General features: G+C 39.0%; 1 protein-coding gene across 1 annotated transcript; it reads left to right on the top strand.

Annotated features, from left to right (window-relative positions):
- Positions 1-637: 637 nt before the first annotated feature.
- Positions 638-18,379, top strand: LOC310738323 (fatty-acid amide hydrolase 1-like). Its single transcript, XM_083563260.1, has 15 exons — positions 638-919; positions 2,548-2,661; positions 4,250-4,390; positions 8,126-8,259; positions 10,524-10,730; positions 11,506-11,546; positions 11,760-11,884; positions 11,958-12,083; positions 13,517-13,614; positions 13,698-13,797; positions 14,066-14,109; positions 15,097-15,136; positions 16,205-16,313; positions 16,508-16,653; positions 17,277-18,379. Exons 1-15 carry the CDS (start codon positions 710-712, stop codon positions 17,409-17,411), a joined length of 1,770 nt encoding a protein of 589 aa, XP_083419386.1. The 5' UTR covers positions 638-709; the 3' UTR covers positions 17,412-18,379.
- The last annotated feature ends 3,051 nt before the right edge of the window (positions 18,380-21,430 follow it).

Genomic DNA, 21,430 nt, shown 5'->3' with positions numbered 1-21,430 from the left:
TAAACCCGTTTATCCCTATACCATACGCCTTCAATTTGTCATAGAGCATGAGGCCATTTTTGTAAAAACAAAACAAACCTATGATGATCTGGTGATTCTGGGCTAAAATAACGTATTTCCTTGTTGCTTAATCCAAGGGAAAAGTAAAGTTTAATTTGATCTTCCACTCCAGGCATAATGCAAAACAAGTGACATCTGCCCAAACTTGCAACCTTGCATATATATATATATATATATATATATATATATATATATATATATATATATATAGAGAGAGAGAGAGAGAGAGAGAGAGAGAGAGAGAGAGAGAGAGAGAGAGAGAGAGAGAGAGGTTTTTTTTTCTCCAAAATGTTTTTCTCGAAGTTTTAGAGTTTTTTTAGAAAAATTTGAGAAAGAAAACAAAAAAGAATTTTTTTGTTTGTTTGTTTTTGTATCTCTTTTTTTTATTTAAGTTTTTATATATATATTGAGTATTTTTCTCGAAACTGTTCAGTTTTTTGACTTGACAATTTGTTTCTCTCGAAATTTTCAAGTTGTTTTCTCGATATTTATTTTACTAGGTTTTTTTTCTCGAAAATTTCAAGTTGTTTTTTTTTTTCGAAAAACGCGATAACCCGGAAGTTGACTGATCATCGCTCCTCTTGTGACGTAAAGCAGAGCGGGGGGCGGGGCTTGTTGGAGCTCTGAGTGTGACTGATATATAGAAGGTATGAGGAGCAGGTCTGAGCAGACGAGTGGAATAATGTATTATGGTTGGTTCTCCGTAGGGGTGGCGGCGATCTGTGTTGCTTTTGTGAATGGTTTTCTGCTGAAATGGAGAAAAGGACTAAAATTGAGGAAGAAAATGCAGAGAGCCAGAGCGAAGAGACAGTGGGAGCTCCAACAGGCTGAAAAAGCAGTCCTACAATTTAGGACTCGGGTATGTCCATACTACACCTGTCTCACCTGTTCATACTGCACTCACCTGTAACAGTGCGGGTTTTCCTTTTACAATTAATTACAATAACGTTTTTATCCAAATGTAACTTGCACCACGAGCGATAATTTGCATTGCAAACAGCAATTTTGTATTTTTATATTATTTATTATTGTGTACTAATAATTTTTATTCGTTCAAGACACGTTAGACAATAATTTATACATAACATTCCATTGAAAATGGTGTGTGGAACAGATTGAGTTTACATTCCAAGCTGCCTGTCTGTCTGTCTGTCTGTCTGTCTGTCTGTCTGTCTGTCTGCCTGTCTGTCTGTCTGTCTGTCTGTCTGTCTGTCTGTCTGTCTGCCTGTCTGTCTGCCTGTCTGTCTGCCTGTCTGTCGCTATGTGTATGTCTACAGACATGTAGGTTGACATGTAGGTCTATCTATCTATCTATCTATCTATCTATCTATCTATCTATCTATCTATCTATCTATCTATCTATCTATCTGCATACATATAAACATACATGCTTGCACGTACATAAATATGGTTATATGATTTCTTAAATCAGAATTGCTCTCATGATTAGTCTAAAGCTGTTACTTGCGTGTAAAATGAGAATAAAGTAGGATTCGTGTAAAAGCAAATAAATAAGCTGTCGGCAATTTTCATCTGAGACTTGGATCTGGATTTGAGCTACGATCTCCATGAAGGCCGATCAGATAACGCAAAACTTGCGAGACAAATTTGTTGAGGGTTTGTGAAAGACAATACATTAGCAATCTGCATCTGCAAGAAGATTCCACGTGCCGAAAACCCCACCAACCTTTTCCACCAATTTTAAAAACTATTGGTTAATTAATCAGTTACGTTTCAGCCCTAGTTAGGTGGTAAAGGTTTTCCCCCGCTATCAATATCTAGGTTAGATCATACTTGCCAATAACTGATTAATCCACCAATAGTTTTTAAAATGCATATTGGATAAAAAGATTAATAAACAAACCTAACGCTCCATATATAATAATACTGTTTATTTACATTAAAAAAATTTTTTTGAATCATGTGCTAAATTATATAAATATGAATTTATTAATTATATGAATCAATATTAAATAAAATTAAACAAAAAGTAAAACTCAAAATAACCAGTTACATCCAAATTGAATAAAAAATTACGCTTCAAATAAACAGCATGTGGTGTCAGTGATTTACCTCTAGAGGCCACTTTCGTTCTGTATGACGCAACCTGGAAAAACTGCCTGTATGAATTTTTGCCAATAGTTCAAGCAATCAACTATCGTTGCCGATTAAAACCGATAAAGCGGTCGGCCTCTACAACAGAGCAGCTATGGGTTTGAGGGCCTTGCTTAAGAGTGTGCGCTTAATGGGGCTGGATTAAAGGCCAAAATATTTCCCACTTAGCTACCACCTCCTTTACCGAGTAAGCACAAAAACAATTCATGGCATTGGTGACATTCTGGTATGGCATTGTGTTAAATGTAAACTCATCTTTTCCACACCATTTTTTTTTTTCACATGAACCATGTTTTGTCAACAGAACGCAGAACTAGGCCTACTAATCAACCCTTACTGTAACATCTGGCCTAAACAATCTTGTGTTTGCAGAATCCTGGTGTTGATTTGAGCTCTATTTTGATTCTCTCGCTGGTCGAGCTGCGTCAGCAGATCAGAGAGGGATCCCTGCGGCCCGACGCTGTGATCCATGCCTACATCCAGAAGGTTCCCCTCACACTCCTGTTTATTATACACTCGTGCTCACACGATATCTTGATGGTGTTGCTGTGAGTGTCCTGCTACAGCCTTATCAGATTCTTCAGCTTTTGTTGAATGAAACACGTTCTGTTTGAGACTTCACTTCATCACTTTATTGATCGTTAAGGAGTCTGATTCGAATACCAATCTCACAGTCAAATCTTAACATTAGTATTCTGAATCGTGGATCATGCCATTTTGGTTATATGGGGGTGCTCAATCTCTGATCTCACATAAAACTCCCGGTTTTCCCCCAATAAGTTAATATACAGCCTATTAATGACGATGCCGTAAATAAAAAATGTGAAAAGGAAAAGCCTTTGATAAATAGACTGGAACATCGTGATGGCAGGGATTCAAATATTTAACATGTCTGGGGGATTATGTGAAGGTATATTCTGTTCTAATTTAATTCTGTAAATCAATTTTAGACGATTTGATTTGCCGACACGTGAAATGCAAATCCTGTCTGCACTGTGGCTTTACTGCATTTAATTTATTATTTATTTTTCTGCTTTATCTTTGTGTAAAGTTCTGTACATCGTGTCTTTAAACCGTTATGAGGAATCGGGTGTCGTCGTCGTCCTATAAGCATGACTTGAGAATTCAAAGGACATTGTCCCAAAGCAGTTTTACAGACATAAGGAGGTTATAACGTTGGAATGTATACTTTAATGCCTATTAGTTATTTATAATTTTATCCCAAATGAGTGGTGACTGTGGCAAGGAAAACACCCCTGAGATTTACATTTACATTTGCGGCATTTGGCAGACGCCCTTATCTAGAGCGATTTACAACTGAGCATGGGGGGAGGGTTATAGGGCTTTGCTCAAGGGCCCAGCAGTGGCAGCTTGGTGGTGGTGGGATTTGAACCTGTGATCTTCTGATCCAAAGCCCAATGCCTTAACCATCGAGCTACCACCTCCTGAGATGGCATGTGGAAGAAACCTTGAGAGGAACCAGACTCAAAAGGAAACCATCCTCTTCACCGAATGTCTGTTCATTACTGTTCCATCATTGTGCGGTGCACTGTTTAGTGATGGGCGCTTAAATACAGAACTGTTCATGCAAATTGCAATCCTCAGCCATTGGTGATATTAATTACAGACCAAATTCATCCTTGAGTTGATCAGTAACTTAATGGATCCTTAGGCTGGTCATGTGGAACCATTCCCAGGTGCACAGACTGGCCTCCAATTGACACATGGGCATAAGAATAAATCGGGTGGGACAGAAAAGAAGAAGGGACAGATCACTGGTCACTGGAAACTCAGGAGCATGTTAAGCTGGACAGAGAGAGTGAAGAAGAGTAGAAAGGCGACAGAGAGAGAGAGAGAGAGAGAGAGGGAGAGGGGGAGAGGGGGAGGGAGAGGGGGAGGGGGAGGGGGAGGACATATATCTGTCCTGCAATCGTTTTTCCTGCATTTGTTTCTTTTTCCATATATGATGCATGCACTTTGAATTGTCTGTCTAAGTAGTTGTTTTTCTTTATTTTAATATAATCTCTTTTTTTCTTTAAAAAAAAAACATCTCAATTGGTCTTGTGACTTACAGGCTCTGGAGGTGCACAGGAAAGTGAACTGTGGCACCGCTGTCCTCATGGAGTGTCTGAACCAACTGGAAGACCTTGAATTATGCAAGAACAAACCTCTGTATGGCATTCCCATCAGCATTAAGGACAATCTGGATTATGAGGTACAGTAAAGACTATCACTATTAATCTAGAATTTGTAGTAGTTTCCATATATTTTTGTTCATTTTTATTACTTCTTTTAATTTTTTTTTAATTCCTACGGGATGAGTTGGGAATGAGGACGTGCTAATCTGAGCTGGATTTAAGATACACACAGACACTGGATTTGAGTAGAGTATTAAAACAAACCAATAATAAGTGGTGAAACCCGGCTCTAAATCAATTACAGTATATAGTAACAGTAAATAGCAGGGTGTTCAAATGCTTATTTTCCTCACTGTATATATGTGTGTATATATATATATATATATATATATATATATATATATATATATATATATATATATATATATATATATATATATATATACACAGTGAGGAAAATAAGTATTTGAAGTATTTGAACACCCTGCTATTTTGCAAGTTCTCCCACTTAGAAATCATGGAAATTGTCATCGTAGGTGCATGTCCACTGTGAGAGACATAATCTAAAAAAAGAAAAATTCAGAAATCATAATGTATGATTTTTTTAAACAATTTATTTGTATGAAACAGCTGCAAATAAGTATTTGAACACCTGAGAAAGTCAATGTTAATATTTAGTACAGGAGCCTTAGTTTGCAATTACAGAGGTCAAATGTTTTCTGTAGTTTTTCACCAGGTTTGCACACACTGCAGGAGGGATTTTGGCCCACTCCTCCACACAGATCTTCTCTAGATCAGTCAGGTTTCTGGCCTGTCGCTGAGAAACACGGAGTTTAAGCTCCCTCCAAAGATTCTCTATTGGGTTTAGGTCTGGAGACTGGCTAGGCCACGCCAGAACCTTGATATGCTTCTTACAGAGCCACTCCTTGGTTATCCTGGCTGTGTGCTTCGGGTCATTGTCATGTTGGAAGACCCAGCCTCGACCCATCTTCAATGCTCTAACTGAGGGAAGGAGGTTGTTCCCCAAAATCTCGCAATACATGGCCCCGGTCATCATTCTTCTTCCTCCAAACACATTTAGTGGAATTATGACCCAAAAGTTCTATTTTGGTCTCATCTGACCACATGACTTTCTCCCATGACTCCTCTGGATCATCCAAATGGTCATTGGCAAACAAGACATGCCTGGACATGTGCTGGTTTAAGCAGGGGAACCTTCCGTGCCATGCATGATTTCAAACCATGACATCTTAGTGCATTACCAAAAGTAACCTTGGAAACGGTGGTCCCAGCTCTTTTCAGGTCATTGACCAGCTCCTCTCGTGTAGTTCTGGGCTGATTTCTCACCTTCCTTAGGATCATTGAGACCCCACGAGGTGAGATCTTGCATGTCATGTTTAGCTTCTTCCATTTTCTAATGATTGCTCCAACAGTGGACCTTTTTTCACCAGCTGCTTGGCAATTTCCCCGTAGCCCTTTCCAGCCTTGTGGAGGTGTACAATTTTGTCTCTAGTGTCTTTGGACAGCTCTTTGGTCTTGGCTATGTTAGTAGTTGGATTCTTACTGATTGTATGGGGTGGACAGGTGTCTTTATGCAGCTAACGACCTCAAACACGTGCATCTCATTTAGGATAATAAATGTAGTGGAGGTGGACATTTTAACAGGCCTTTGAGGGTCAGAATTCTAGCTGATAGACAGGTGTTCAAATACTTATTTGCAGCTGTATCATACAAATAAATAGTTCAAAAATCATACATTGTGGTTTCTGGATTTTTTTTTGTTAGATTATGTCTCTCACAGTGGACATGCACCTACGATGACAATTTCAGACCCCTCCATGATTTCTAAGTGAGAGAACTTGCAAAATAGCAGGGTGTTCAAATACTTATTTTCCTCACTGTGTATATGTGTGTGTGTGTGTATATATATATATATATATATATATATATATATATATATATATATATATATATATATATATATATATATATATTAGTTAGATAGATAGATATACACACACACACACACACAACTTGGAATGTAATTTCCTCAAATGTATATAAATGATTTGAGTGTAATCATTTTGGTTGAATCAATGTTTAACTTCGCCAACTGTTCTCTGATTTACATATTGCATTCCCTTTTCCCCTAAAAGCTGTCTAATATACATTAAACTAAAATAAAAATTAAACTAAAATAAATTGCACACGAAATAGCAACTTAAAGTAAAATATGTTTGAGGATATACTTTGCAAACCTTTCCTTTTACTTAAATTCTATACTATTTTATTTATATAGCACTTTCCAAGAACATTGTCACAAAAATTTTGCATATTTGATTTGGCACATGTTTTACGCTGGATGCCCTTCCTAACGCAACCCTCCCCATTTACCCGTGCTTGGGACCGGCACTAAGAGTGCACTGGCTTGTGCCCCCCTAATGGCTGGGTTTACATTGTCACGAATATGCTTTATGCAAATCCATATGTAGATTTCAACTGATCCCTAAAGTGGGCTATAGGTGATGTTGGCAAGAAAAATCTCATTGAGACGACATGAGGATGAAATCTGTGTGACCCTGGATCATAAATGTGATCATAAATAATTTCTCCTCTATAGTTATAACTTTAGAGTCATGCCGTGTAAATTGAGTTGAAACGAATTCAGGCATCCCAGTTTAACAAAAATCTGCACCTTTTTGTAACTGCTAACAAAAAAGGTTGAATTAACTGCAAGGTTTTCAGTCTGTACTGAGGTCTGGACAGAAATGATAGAGCGGTTTCATAACTGTGGGTTTTGTATGGAAAGTTCTGCCTCTGCCATAGTCTTTGCTATTCTAGGTACTAACAAAGAGCCTGCATCTTTTCTTCATAGCAGTCACAGTGGCTCATTAAAGACAATAAAATGACTTTTGCATTGGATTATTTTTAAGGTTAAGACATTGGTGAGGAATAGCATTGTAAAATTCCAGGAATTTTCAAGATTGAAAACTGCCCATGGGAATTTTCAAGATTAAAAACTGCCCATGGGAATTTAAGACGGGATAAACTGAGAATTTACAAAAGTGCAGGTGACAGGGAACTCAAATGTCATTAAAGAAAAAATGTTGCAGAAATATTTGGGCTAAAACAACTAGATTTAATGCAATTTCTTAATGCATATTCATCACATGCACACAGCACACCCATACATGCAACACACATCCATAACATTCCTCCATAACACAACACACATCATTTCTGCAATCCTGAACACAAAATAATGTAAAAAATTGATTTGTTCATGTAAATTAAAAAAAAAAAAAAAATAAATGTATACTAACAATAAAATAATAAATGTCACTTTTAAAAATCTATATACAAACAATGTGTATATTTGTTTCTATATGTTAGTTTCAATAAATTTCCTACCATTTCTAATACATTTTCCATAAATTCCTGGTAAGTTTCCAATTTGGGAATATTGGCAAAATTAAGTTCCCAGATTAAGTTCCCATGGAAAGTTTCCCGAAAGTATATCTTCTGGTCTTAGTTAGGACTCTGGATGCTGTAACCTGATCACTGGATCTTGTTTAGGCAAATATTGGAACATTCAAACCTTTAGACATTACAGCTTTCGAAACTAAACAGCAGCACAAACTAAGTTTACATTCTAAACCACCTGAGGTGCTGAGCTTGCTTTTTTTTTTTCTCTCTTTCTTTTTTTTTTTAAAGTTCCATACACATCTCCTCTAGACCTTTAGAGACGTAGAAGTTTCGTGTTTTTACTGTTCTGGCTTTGTAAGATTGTGTTTGTGTATGTGCTTGTATAGGGCTATGACTCTACCTGTGGTGTGATGACTAAACTGGACAATCCTGCACTGAAGGACAGTGTGGTGGTCACAGTGCTGAAGAAGCAGGGAGCAATTCCCTTCATCAAAACCAACATCCCACAGGGTCTCCTCAAGTAAGGAAACGCTCCTTAAAACAGCACTTTTTCAGCCATAAGCTTCAGCAGTGACACTGACTCTACACATGCTTAGTAGTGTTTTAACACTAATAAAAAAAATCATCTCAAAGTTATATTGACTTTGAACGAGGAATTGACCGAGCAAAAACCTGAGGGGCCTCAGGTAGAAATGGATGAATCTTCTGAAAGTGAAAATGAATATAAGGAATTTACATTAATGGTATTTGGCACACACCCCTATCCAGCTTGGTGGTCCTGGGATTCAAACTCACAAGCTTCTGGTCAGAACACACAATTGTGCCCGAAGTGTCGGAAGCTCTGAAGTGTGTTATAATTCGTACATTACAATACACATTCTAAATAATTTAATAAATGACCAATTATATTGTAATGCTGTATTTTTGACAAAGATTGTTATTTTGATCATAAATAAGCCACACTGAAACTAATGAACTTTACACAGGCTTTAACGAAAGACAGTGTCTGTTACACGGTGTAACGGGTGGAATATGTTGTGGCTCCTTTAAGAGCAGAGCGGTATTTTGGGAACAGCCTGCCGCCGCATTTTTCCGCTATTACTGCATGTGTGCAAGACCGAGGAATATGTCCCTATTATTTTCTGATGCTCATTTCTAAGTTTCTTTGACTAACCCATAACGCTGTTGCCAAAAAATTTTTTAAAGCACGAGTTTTGAAAACCTGTCTGTGCTTATATAATTTCTGTTGCAACTGGAGTTAGTGAGCTCGCCCTTCACCCAGACTCAATGCGCTTCAATGGCTTGTATCTAAACAGTAGCCTACCAAGAAAGTCATTGTTCACTGTCTTCCTCCTTCCTTTCACAACTATTTCTCTCGGGAGTTTATCTTTTGGCATCATCGTGCGTAAAACAAAACCAATCGTGTTTTTTCTCCCGAAGCCGTGCAGCTCAGAACACAGGTGAGGTGCGTGGTTTTTTTTTTTCGTTTCCGTTTGGAAATTTCATTGGTCTAATGTTATGGGGTTCTGTTTTTTGGCGGGTAAAAACCGGGAAAAACCCAGAAAAAATTTATAAATAAGGCGCATCGTTGTTTAGGCTGCAGGGTTCAAAACGTGGGAAAAAAAGTAGCAGCTCATAGTCTGAAAAATACGGTATTTAAATTTAATGCTATGGAGCATTTGCCTTTTCATTGGATCATTTCACAAATCTAATTTACCACATTAAAATGAATCTGTTTGCTTTTAATTGTTGTTAAAAAAAAATATCTTTAGCTTTAGACTTCGATGATGTGGAATCTCCATCATACCATGAGGTTCCTACGAATGACGTTTTTTCTAATAAACTAATAATCATACACAATGATTGGAATTAATGTCCTGTATCATTCACCTTTTTCAGAAATTTGAGTGAGTTTCCCTGTAACAAATCTTGCCTTTAAATATTTTTTACTAGAGGATACAGTGGTGTGAAAAAGTGCTGATTTTGTATTTTTTTTGCATGTATTTTCACACTTTAATGTTTCAGATCATCCAACTAATTCAAATATTAGTAAAAGAAAACACACAGCTTTTAAATGAAGGTTTTTATTCTTGAAGGTTTTCACACCACTGTATACGAACAAAAGCATTAGGACACCTGACTTTTTCACTCAAACTCTTAAAGCTGTGGGCACACAATTGTATAGGAGGTCAGCAAACATCCAGTAGAACATCGTCCCAGAAGAGTGGTGGAATGTGGACTGTGCTTACATGCCAATCTTATGGTCGTGTCCACAAACATCTTTTGCTGTATTTTTTAAACAGCAAAAAATAATAGATTAAAATTAAACATAGATGATTTTTACAATTTAAAGACTTTTTTGAAAAATAAGAATGTCTCATGTCTCTAATTAGAGGAGACTGATATTACATGAATATGGCTGTCTTGCTTGAAGCATGAATTAGGCATCAAACTCTACTGTTCTGTTTTAATTGTACTACAAGTTTCTATAACAAGAAAACTTCCAGAATAAATCTGCATGAACTAAAATGTTAAGTTTTTAATGTATTACTTTATTTCTAAATATTATGAAATGATAACAGGGGAAAAATTTAATGTAATACAGTATAATGATTTAATGAAATAAATATAATTTACTTTAACCCTCAAAGTTTGATATCTGGCCCTTTTATAGGAAGAAGTGTCAGCATTATACAATCATTTTGCAATTCATTGTATTTTTTTTGTGCATTTCTGTGTATTCATTTAAAAATTAATGTTTTTTATTATTATTATTTATCAAAGCTATGAATGTAGTAACCCCATATATGGGAGGACTGTGAACCCCTGCAACATCGAGAAGACACCCGGCGGTTCTTCAGGAGGTGAGGGAGCTCTGATTGCTGCAGGAGGATCTATTCTGGGTTTGGGAAGCGACATCGGAGGAAGCATCCGCATCCCTTCAGCCTTCTGTGGCATCTGTGGCTTAAAACCAACAAACAACAGGATCAGGTGGTTTATTTATTTATTTATACAAATACAAATATTTATATCTTTTTTTATTTTTAACTTGCATTTAATTTATTATTTATTTAGTTTTATTTATTCATTTATTTAAACTTTATTCTCTAATGGATCAAGTTACACTTAAATAATTATTAGATTACTTTCTATAATTTATTTAACACATTTTTTAACTAATATAATCTAGTGTGTTAAAGTTCACCATTGAGACAAAGTAAAATGATTTATTGATCTATTGATTGATTGATTGATTGATTGATTTATTTATTTCTTTATTATTATTATAATTTTTTTGCAATTTGGATACATTGTCTTTCTAGACAAGTAAATTATTAATAGCTTTAGTACTGGTTATAATTAATCATTAGCTACTGATCAGGTATAAAGCATGCCAGAATATTTATTACATAAAGTTCACTTATATTTGAATTATATTTGAGATCATTATAGATTCAACCTAAACTCCTTTAACTGTTCAATGATGGAAAAACAGTATATGTAGAATCTTATTTGAGTATTCATCAAGAGGTTCCTTATTTATCCCCTGTTGCGAGTGTAAACCCCACAAATACCGATTCTGAAATCGAATAAAGGTCTACTCTGTAAATGATCATATTGAATGAAAAATTATAAATTTCCAGCAATGTATAATACATTACTGTAACAAAGCTGTAAATCTTTGTAGAAGGTTGTGCGATTATTGTAATACAACAGTATTTAATAGTATTATGTTCTTGTTTTTTGTTTTCTGTTTATTTTGCAGCTTGCAGGGACTCGGCTCGTGCGCGAAAGGCGGGAAGACTGGTAACGGAAGCACAACAAATCAAAGTTTTCAAGCATTTTTTTGAAGTAACTAGCACATCTGGAACAAACGTGTCTGTGTGTGTGTGTGTGTGTGTGTGTGTGTGTGTGTGTGTGTGTGTGTGTGTGTGTGTGTGTGTGTGTGTGTGTGTGTGTGTGTGTGTGTGTGTGTGTGTGTGTGTGTGTGTGTGTGTGTGTGTGTGTGTGTGTTTGCAGCCCTGTCGGCCGTTGGTCCCATGGCCCGTGATGTGGAGAGTCTGGCTCTGTGTATGAAAGCTTTACTCTGCCCAGACATGTTCACCCTGGACCCTACGGTTCCTCCACTACCGTTCAACCAGGAGGTACTGAACACTGCAGTGCAGTGGTGTTTGTGTGTCATGCTTCTTGGTACTCAACACATTTCTTTGTGAACAGGTCTACGAGAGCTCGGAGCCCCTGAGGATCGGATACTACGAGAACGACGAGTACCATCAGCCGTCTCCAGCAATGAGCAGAGCTCTATGGAAGACCAAAGAGCTCCTGGAAAAAGCAGGACACACGGTATGAGTGCTCGGGTCAAATGCATTTCAATCAGACCTCTAAAACCACCTGATCTGTGAAGCCCTGGACTCCACAAGACCTCTGAAGGTGTACGTTTATGGCATTTAGCGCACTCTGTTATCCAGTGTGACCTTACAATTATATAATATATATAACTGAACAGTTTAGGGTTAAGGGCCTTGCTCAAGGGCCCAGCAGTAGTAGCTTGATTTGGTGGTACAGTGGTTTAAACTCATTATCTTCTGGTCCAAAGTCCAATGCCTTAACTAGTGAGCTACCACATTCCCAGGTATAATGTGGTGTCTGACAACAAGATTTTACCAACCGATCCTTTAAGTCCTGTAAGATGATCAGTGGGGAGTCCATAGATCAGACTTGTTTTTTAGTGCATACAAAATATGCTTTATCAGATTGAGATCTTGGGAATTTGGGGGTCCACATCTTGGATCTCGAACCATTCCTGATCATTCTTTTGACTGTGCAGGATGCATTATCTTGTTGAAAGATATCCTGTAGTTAGGATATACCATTAACATGAACGTTTGGTAGGTGGTACGTGTCACGGTGGTAAGTAACCTCCACATGACCGCCAGGACTCAAGGTTTCACAGCAGAACATCACCCAGAGAATCCCAAAGCCTCTGCCGGCCCACCTTCTTTCCTTACATCATCCTATGGCCTTTTTTCTAGAGGTCGTAGGATAAAAATAAACACTCCATGTGAAATAGTACTGAGCTTTATTGCAAAAATAAAAAATTAGTACTGAATTCTGTAAATGTGTTATATGAAATATATATGAATATATTATATTAATGCGTTTTAAGAGGAAAAAATGAACGCATTCAAACAAACAAAAAGTAAGGCTCCAAAAAAATAAAAACAGTTACATACGAAACGACTCAGCAAGTGGCATCTGTGATTCACCTCTAGAGGTCACTCTTGTACTGTATAATGCGACCCAGAAAAACTATTGCTAAATTTTTGCTGATAGTTCCAGCAATCGACTTTCGGTGCCTATTAATCGGCAAAACCGACGCATCGGTCGATCTCTAGTCATTTCCTCATGTAAGCGATGAACACAAACATGGCCACCCACTTGATGTGATTCTTTAGACCGGGCCACCTTCTTCTATTGCTCTGGTTCTGATGCTTGAGTGTACCTTGTAGGAACTTTTGCATGGGCACTCTGACCTCTCCGCAGTTCCACAGAGAGACTCCGAAACCAATCAGACAGGAAACTAGAGAGACAAGGATGTAGAAAATTAGTAAAGCTAGTGACCCAGAAATTGGTAAAATTAAGAGAAAAGAACGGAGAGATGGAAAACTGGGGCAGCTACTGATAGGAAATCTAGAAAAGTATTTAAAAAATTTTTTTTTTGCAAACCTATGATTACATAACCATAAATACACTATCCTAATTCTTTTCGGCTGCAGCTGATCCCGTATTACCCTTCCCGGATGTTCAACACCATGCAGGAGTTCGTCGTGAGGGGAAACATTCCAGACGGAGGCTGTACACTGCTAAAGCATTTGTGAGTCGAAACTTCATCTGTCATTTAGTCATTATTGTTCTAGCTACTGTTCCTCAATCTCGTAAAGTGTGATGTGTTTTTAGTGAGGGAGGTCCAGTGGATCAGTGTTTGCAGCATCAGGTGTCATTACTTAGATGTCCCCTGTTTATGAAGAAAATAATCACACTACTCCTCGGACCAATCGTGAGTTATTCGAATAATTGTGTTCATGTACGGTATGGATATATTGCAAATTATTCAATACCAAAAAAATCATTTTTTATTTGAAGGGAAAAAGATAATTACTCTCATTTTGATGTATTTGGTGGGTTTAGTAGCAGCTAAACTGTTATCTATTTTACATGTATATATTTTGTGTTTTATTACTATTATTATTATTATTATTATTAATTGTTTAGTTTTTTTTAAAGACCATCAGCCACACTATAAATACTTTGTCCTTTCTCCTCAGTATCCACGCGTGGCTGCAGGTATACAGGGCAGCTGTGGAGTCAAGTAAGTCTGCAAATACATGATGTTGACAAAAGTTTGAGACTTTTCCAGCCATATGTGATTCTTCAATTGTACAGGACGTCTTTGGATGCTGTAGCATGGAATTTTCCTGTTCCAGCATGATAATACCCCTGTGCACAAAGTGAGTTCCATTAAGATATACTTTACATGGGGTGGCATGGAAGATCTCCTGCTATAGAGCTGCACGCTTATTGAACATGATAAATGTGAACTCTGACTGCACCCCAGGTCTCTTCACCTCACCTACATCACTACCTGGTTTTACTTACACCCTTGTGGCTGAATGAGCACAAATCTTAATATGCACACTCCAAAACATCTTCCCAGAGTAGGAGCTTCTAAATAAAGGTCGACTGATTCATTGTATTTTGGCAATTCATTAGCACTAATACATACCGATAGTTTTTCCGGGTTGCGTCTGCGCTTCAGGGGCTGAGAAGGTCTGCTACAATTACATTTATTTTAGTATTTTTGTAATGAAGTTCAGTACTATTTTACATGGAGCCTTATATAAATTTTTTTTTATCTAATATTTATTTTTAAAACTACCAGTTGGTTAATCGGTTATCGCCAATTACAATCGAACCTAGCTATCTGTATCGGTAAAATCCACTATCGGTCGACCTTTTCTTCTAAGGACCAAATGGGGACTAAATGTGGAATGGGATGTTAAACAAGAAAGCACAGTAAAGTCAGGCATTGATGAAGGTGAGGAAGCCTGGGGTGGGTGCAGTCAGTGTTCACGTTCATCCCAAAGCTGTTCAGTAGGATTAAGATCAGCGCTCTATAGCAGGAGCTCTTTAAGTCCAACTCATATCTTCATGGAGCTTTCTTTGTGTACAGGGTCATGAGAGGTACAAAGGTTTGATTCTCCGAGTCCAAGTGAAATTCAAGGGAAAACCTACAACACCCAAAGCCATCCTGTTCAGTCCTGTGCAAATTACAATACAATTTTTTTTTGCTTTGCAGGAATGTAGCAGGACTGTGGAAGCAGCACGTGGAGGTTGAGGTATGTATGCATGTGGAGCTCGAAATAATTTTGAACCAGTAAGAAATTTGCACAGTTCCCTGGTGGTCTAGTGGTTAGGATGCGGTGCTCTCATCGCTACGGCCCGGGATCAATCTCCGGTCAGGGAACCAACTCCAGCCATTAGTGTTGCACAAGCCAGTGCACTCTTAGTGCCGGTCCCAAGCCCGGATAAGTGGGGGGGTTGCATTAGGAAGGGCATCCAGCGTAAAAACATGCCAAATCCAACATGCGGATCATGAATACCATGAGTCCCTGAGGTGCGATGAGAGTGAAGCCACATATTATGTGAATGCTTGAAATCTGATTGGTCAGAGACTGTTGGTTAGCTTCCTGTTCTAGCAGCTGTAGAAATTCACAGGTTTTCTTTACTGCACTACATTATTATTTCTTACATATTACACAGGTATTAACACAGAGGCAAAACGTCGACGCTCTGTATATGCAACTGTAAACCTACGATGTGCCGTTCCATCATTATTTGAAATAGTAAATGATGAGTTGCTGTGGTTTAAACGAACAAACAACTCAGGATGCGCTTTATTGGAAAATATACAGATCAGACATAACAATATTATGAGCAGTTGCATCATCATAGTACCGGTTAGTAGGTGGATATATTTATTAGGCAGCAAGTGAACATTTTGCCCTCAAATCTGACGCGTAAGAGGCAGGAAAAATGGGCGAGCGGAAGGATTTTGACAAAATGGCTAGACGACTGGGTCAGAGCATCTTTAAAACTTCTGCTCTTTTGGGATGTTCCCAGTCTGCAGTGGTCAGTATCTATCAATAGTGCTCCAAGGAAGGAACAGTGGTGAACCGGTGACGGAGGCCGAGGCTCATTGATGCACGTGGGGAGCGAAGGTCCAACAGACAAGCTTCTGGAGCTCAAACTGCTGAAGAATTTCATGCTGTTGATGCTTGATTGGTCAGAACTGGTTTGGCAGCAAAAATGGGGACCAACACGATATTAGGCAGGTGGTCATAATGTTATTGCCTGACATCATTAATGTTACAGGAAGCATTACAGCTTGTTTTTCATGTCTGTAGGCTTATATCCATGAGACGTTAGCTGAGTGGAGGAGGCTGGAGATAGACGTTCTGCTTTGCCCCATGCTGGGACCAGCCTACAACTTCAACTACACTGGAAAACTGAGCGGTAATATACCTTTTTTCTCATTTAAAGCTCAGGGTGGTAAAAATGTTCAATTATTTCCTGACATCGGCATGCTTAAATTGTAGTTTGCACAATTTGCATAAAAGTAGGCAGGGCTAAACAGAATGGGGCGGAGTTTGACAACCAAACAGTCAACCAGTTTAGTTGAATCGAATGTGTGTTTTGTATGTTTTTAGGTGCTCTGAGCTACATCGCTCCCTACAACGTCCTCAACTTCCCTGCGGGAGTCGTTCCCGTCACCAAGGTCACAGCTGAAGATGAAGATCAGCTGAAACACTACAAAGGGAACTTTAGAGATATCTGGGACCGGACCTTCGTCAAGGTGAACATGTCACCATGACACAATTTTTCTCGGTTCAGGTTGCACGGTGGGATATGGAGGGAACTTGATGCATACGCACTTATGAAAGGAGCTTCATCCTTTCCAGCATTTCTGCTCTGAAAAGTGCAGTTATAAGGATGCAGAAAGGAAATGTTTTATTTAAAAATGCGAGAGTGCAGTTTTAGCGATACTCGCCGATAAAAATTGACGTAAGGTTCTCAGTAGTGTAGTCAATCGTTAAAGAAGGCCACGCGCATTATGTACTTTTCCAGGCAAATGTGGTTCTTCCCCAAACTTTGATGAGGCACACAATTGTACAGGACATCTTTGGATGCATTTGATAGCATGAAATTCTCTCTTCACTTGAACTTTGAGATCCGAACCTGTTCTAGCGTGATAATGCGCAACGCCAGCTCCATGAACAAGGGTTTCCATGGGTTGGATATGTGTTGAAGATCTCCTGCTATAGAGCTCCTGCTATAGAGCTCCTATTAAACAATGAATGTAAACGCTGACTGCACCTCAGGCCTCCTCACCTCACCTACATCAGTGCCTGACTTTAGGAGTTATTTATTATAATGTGTGTGTGTGTGTGTGTGTGTGTGTGTGTGTGTGTTTTACAGGCCATACAAGGTGGTGTGGGTCTGCCCATAGCAGTGCAGTGTGTGGCGCCGCCCTGGCAGGAAGAATTGTGTTTACGCCTAATGAGAGAAGTGGAAACGGTCTGGGCTAAGAAATACTCCAATCCACCAGACTAAATACACACACTTTTAATATAAATTGCGTTATCATTGATAAGAAGCCACAAGATGTCAGCTAACAACTAATAGAAGTAAACAGCCACTAGTTCAGCACTAGTGCATCTCTAAATCACCTACATGTTCGTGTGGTTTCTCAACACTGTATTACATGTTTACTAAACGGACACACGGTCAAGGCAAGATGAGTTGTGCCATCCTGGGGAGGTGGTAGCTCAATGGTAATGCGTTGGACCTTGGATCAGAAGTTCATGAGTTTAAATCCCAGCACCACCAAGCTTGAGCAAGGCCCTCAACCCTCAACTGTTGTAAGTTGCTCCCGATAAGGGTTTCTGCTTAATGCCTTAAATGTAAATCCTGAAGATGAATATTACCAAGCTCTGAAACCGGAGACTCCTTCCTTGTCCATAATTGGATCACCAGAGTTCATAGTTGTTTTTGTTTGTTTGTTTCGTTTGATCATATTAAACAGGAATTAACTGCAGGGAGCAATTGTGAAGTATATTTTACTAGGGTTCAAGAACATAATGCAATGTTTACATAAAATTCAGTGATGATGGAAAGCAGATGATGGTGATGGAAATTGGAAAGAAAATTATGAGGACCGTAAAACTTACAAAAAACAATTGGTGGAAATGTAGATTTATTTATTTATTTTTTTTACTTTGATTCGAATTCGTATATCTTACATGATTTTAGTAAAAAATTACTGAATCAATTTGCTTGTGTGTGTAGGCTAAACTAGACCCAACTTGAGCGACCAACCCGATCTACAAAACATTAACGTACTGTGAAAATGTTCCAATGATGCAGCTCAGCCACTATAACGTGGCCTTTTCAGTGGTGCTATTAATTTTTCCTCGTCTGCTTGGACTTGCATTTCATTGTTTGTTTTTTGGATAACTATCATTCAGGGATATTAATATAACATGATGTTTTGAACAATTTTAATAAAATGGGTATGTCAATGGGTGTTTGAGTTATTATTTCATTTTTAATTCATTTTAATTTCATTTGTTTAGTGTTTTTACCATTAGACATTTTTATAAAGAAGTTTTTTTGTAAAAGAAAATACAGATTTTGAGATTTAAATGCATAAATGTATCTGCTTATATAATTTGTAATTCATTTAATTAAATTTAATTAATAATTTATATAAACATTTGTGTGTGTGAGTTGGGTGAATAGAGATTAGAGATTTGATCAGGATTAATGGTGTCCTAATGCAGAGAAATACAGGCAGATACTAGTTTATGCAGTCAGGGAGGCGTCTGATTGGCGCCAAATCAATTCTGCAGAACAACGACCCCAAACATACAACCAATGTCATTAAGAAGTTTCTTGACCTTAGAGAAGAACAAGGAGTTCTGGATATTTTGGTGCCCACAGAGCCGTGATCTCAACATCATTAAGTCTGTATGGGATTATCTAAAGAGAAAACGATTCGAGGCAGCCTACGTCAGAAGATCTCTGGTCAGTTCCCGAAGGTGTTTGGAACAACCAACCTGCCGCGTCTCTTTAAAAACTGATTGTTAGTATACCTAAAAGAAAATGCATGATGTTTGCAGGTAAAGAGTGGTCATGCCAAATATTGATTTGATTTGGATTCCTCTTCTGGTTTTAATCAATTAACAAAATTTCCATTTTGTTAATTGATTAAAAAAAGGAACTATTCATAATTGTTTTTTTTAAAGCATCATTGATTTACAGCTTTTTATGCACCTGCTTAAAACAGTGTCTGTCAAAAGTTTGGAAACTTAATTTTTTGTATTTGTTTTTTTTATGAAATGGTTTTAATGAATATTTTTATATTTTTAAAATAAATTCTACAAAACAGCAGTCCAGTCTATTGTCGTCTTTTTAATATTAATAACAATAGCTTTTTTAAAGTAATGGTATTGGTGTAGCAGTGGAGCCGCTGTGCTGTTGTGAGTGTTGTTCCACTGAAATGGAGAAAACAGGAGAAGGTGAGGAGGAAACTTTAAAAAGCCACAGCGAAGGTGCTCAGACAGACACACTGGTCTTACCTGTTCATCAGAGCACTTCATACTGCACTCAAATTACAGGTTTAGTAAGAAACTTGTGCTTCTCAACACACACCTGAGCTCTGTTTACACACTTTCACTTGGTTTAATGTAATGCAAATGTGGAGTGTGTGTTTGCTTGGGTGAGACTAACTATACATATGCTTCTGTCTGTCTGTCGAGATACCTGTCTTTCTGTCTGACCGTAAAGCTGTGTGTCTGTTTGCCAACCTACAGGTCTGTCTAACATCATGACATTATAACATTATTTGTGCTGAAGTGATTAACACTGATTATCTCTTTATCATGGCACCTGTTATTGGGTGGGATATATGAGGCAGCAAGAAAACGTTATTAGTGAAGTTATTGTTTGAAGAAGGAAAAACCTTAGAATCTTCAGCTCTGCTCCCTCCATCTCCTGAGCCACCACTGAAGGGGTTTCGTACAGCAGGCCAAGTGGAATAACACCAGACGCAGCTGCCATAAGCCTTAGCAGTTTCTGGAACAGCTTGACAGTGAGAGGCTGCCCTTTTCTGACCTTCCTGATGGCAGTAAGGATGGCCACAATGCGGACAGGGGAAAGGTGCACGTGCAAAGTAGTCGAATGCCATATGACACCGAGATGGGTGGTTCTCTGTAATGTAGAAAGCACACTCTTTCTGCCATTCAGGCGAAACCCCAACACCTTCATGTGGGCAAAAACGACATCATCCGATGCCGTACCGCCAACTGCTCTGATGATGCTAATATCAACAAATCGTCGATGTAGTTGAGGATGGGGATGCCCTGGGACCACAGCCGCATCCACACATTTTGTGAAGGTATGGGGCGAGAGGGCAAGGCCAAACGGAAGAACACGATATTGATCAGATTTGAAGAACGGCCTGCTTGAGGGTCAGTATGTCAGCTGACATAGATCTAAGATAGGAAGCAACTCTCCATCCTTTTTGGGAACTATGAAGTACTGTAGAACCCGGACTCTCGTTCTGATGTATGACCTCCTTCGTCAGGAGAGTGTTAACTTCCTGTTCCATGAGCAGAGCCTGCTGGCTTTCCACCAGGGTGGAGAGGATCCTGTGAAAACAGGGTGGAGGAGACCCAAACTAAATTAAATAGCCTCGCTCTACAATGTGCAGTACCCATTGAGACACATCTGGAAAAGCTTTCCAAGCTGCCAGAAAGTGCCTTAAGTGTATGAGTCTCTTAAACTGACCTTTTGTGCCAGGGCAGTGCCCTAAAAATGACTCTAGGGACCTAGAGGAAGGCGGCGAGATCTTCTGGACCACTACAATGCTGGGTGGAGACCAAGGAGAGCGCAAGCTGGAGCAGGCCGTGCTCTGAAGCATCAAGGGTGACAGGGTTAACGGACCAGGTTTTTGGGGGGGCCGGGACAAGGCAAGCACCGGATACACTGATGTGGTGCGCCCCTTCACGCCCGGATCCCCAGAAAGTTCCATGTCAGGACTTTTTTGTTGAAGATGATCTGTCACCTCATGAGGCTCTGACGGCGAGCGCCAAGCAGGATCCCTCACAGAGGTAGAGCAAGTTGCGACCCTGCATCTCTGACCCTCCTGATGGGAGGTAGAGGGTTGCGGTTGGGGCTGCTCGGTGGGTGCACATGTGAGCGGGATGGGAGGTACCGCTGGAACACCACCACCTGTTTCTTATTCTCCTGAAACTTTTCAACCACCAAGCTTACGTAGTCGCCGAAGAGGCCTGAAGAGGTTGGGGTCCAGCAGTACGGCCCTGTTTCTATCAGACATCTCTGATAGATTGAGCCACAGGTGCTTTTCTGTGGACACCAGGGAAGCCATAGACCGGCCAATGGCCCTAGCGGTCTCTTTAGTGGCTCTGATAGCCAGATCTGCCGTATGAAGAAGCTCATCAAAATGGCTGCCCGGGGCACCTTCCACATTCAGCTCATGCAGCAGGTCAGCCTGATATGCCTGATGCACCGCCATGGTGTGCAGGGATGCAGCGGCTTGAGCATAAGCT

This window comes from Silurus aristotelis (assembly GCF_946808225.1).
Source record: "Silurus aristotelis genome assembly, chromosome: 2".
NCBI classification, from domain to species: Eukaryota; Metazoa; Chordata; class Actinopteri; order Siluriformes; family Siluridae; genus Silurus; species Silurus aristotelis.
Note: the sequence above shows the minus strand (reverse complement) of the source record. Positions and strands in the feature narration are given on the sequence as shown.

Bases quoted from the DNA above. Each gene is read 5' to 3' on its own strand.
- LOC310738323 (XM_083563260.1), top strand. From the start codon at position 710: ATGAGGAGCAGGTCTGAGCAGACGAGTGGAATAATGTATTATGGTTGG. The intron at 2,662-4,249 runs GTTCCCCTCACA...TGTGACTTACAG, and splicing joins TCCATGCCTACATCCAGAAG to GCTCTGGAGGTGCACAGGAA. The intron at 14,110-15,096 runs GTAAGTCTGCAA...TTTGCTTTGCAG, and splicing joins CAGGGCAGCTGTGGAGTCAA to GAATGTAGCAGGACTGTGGA.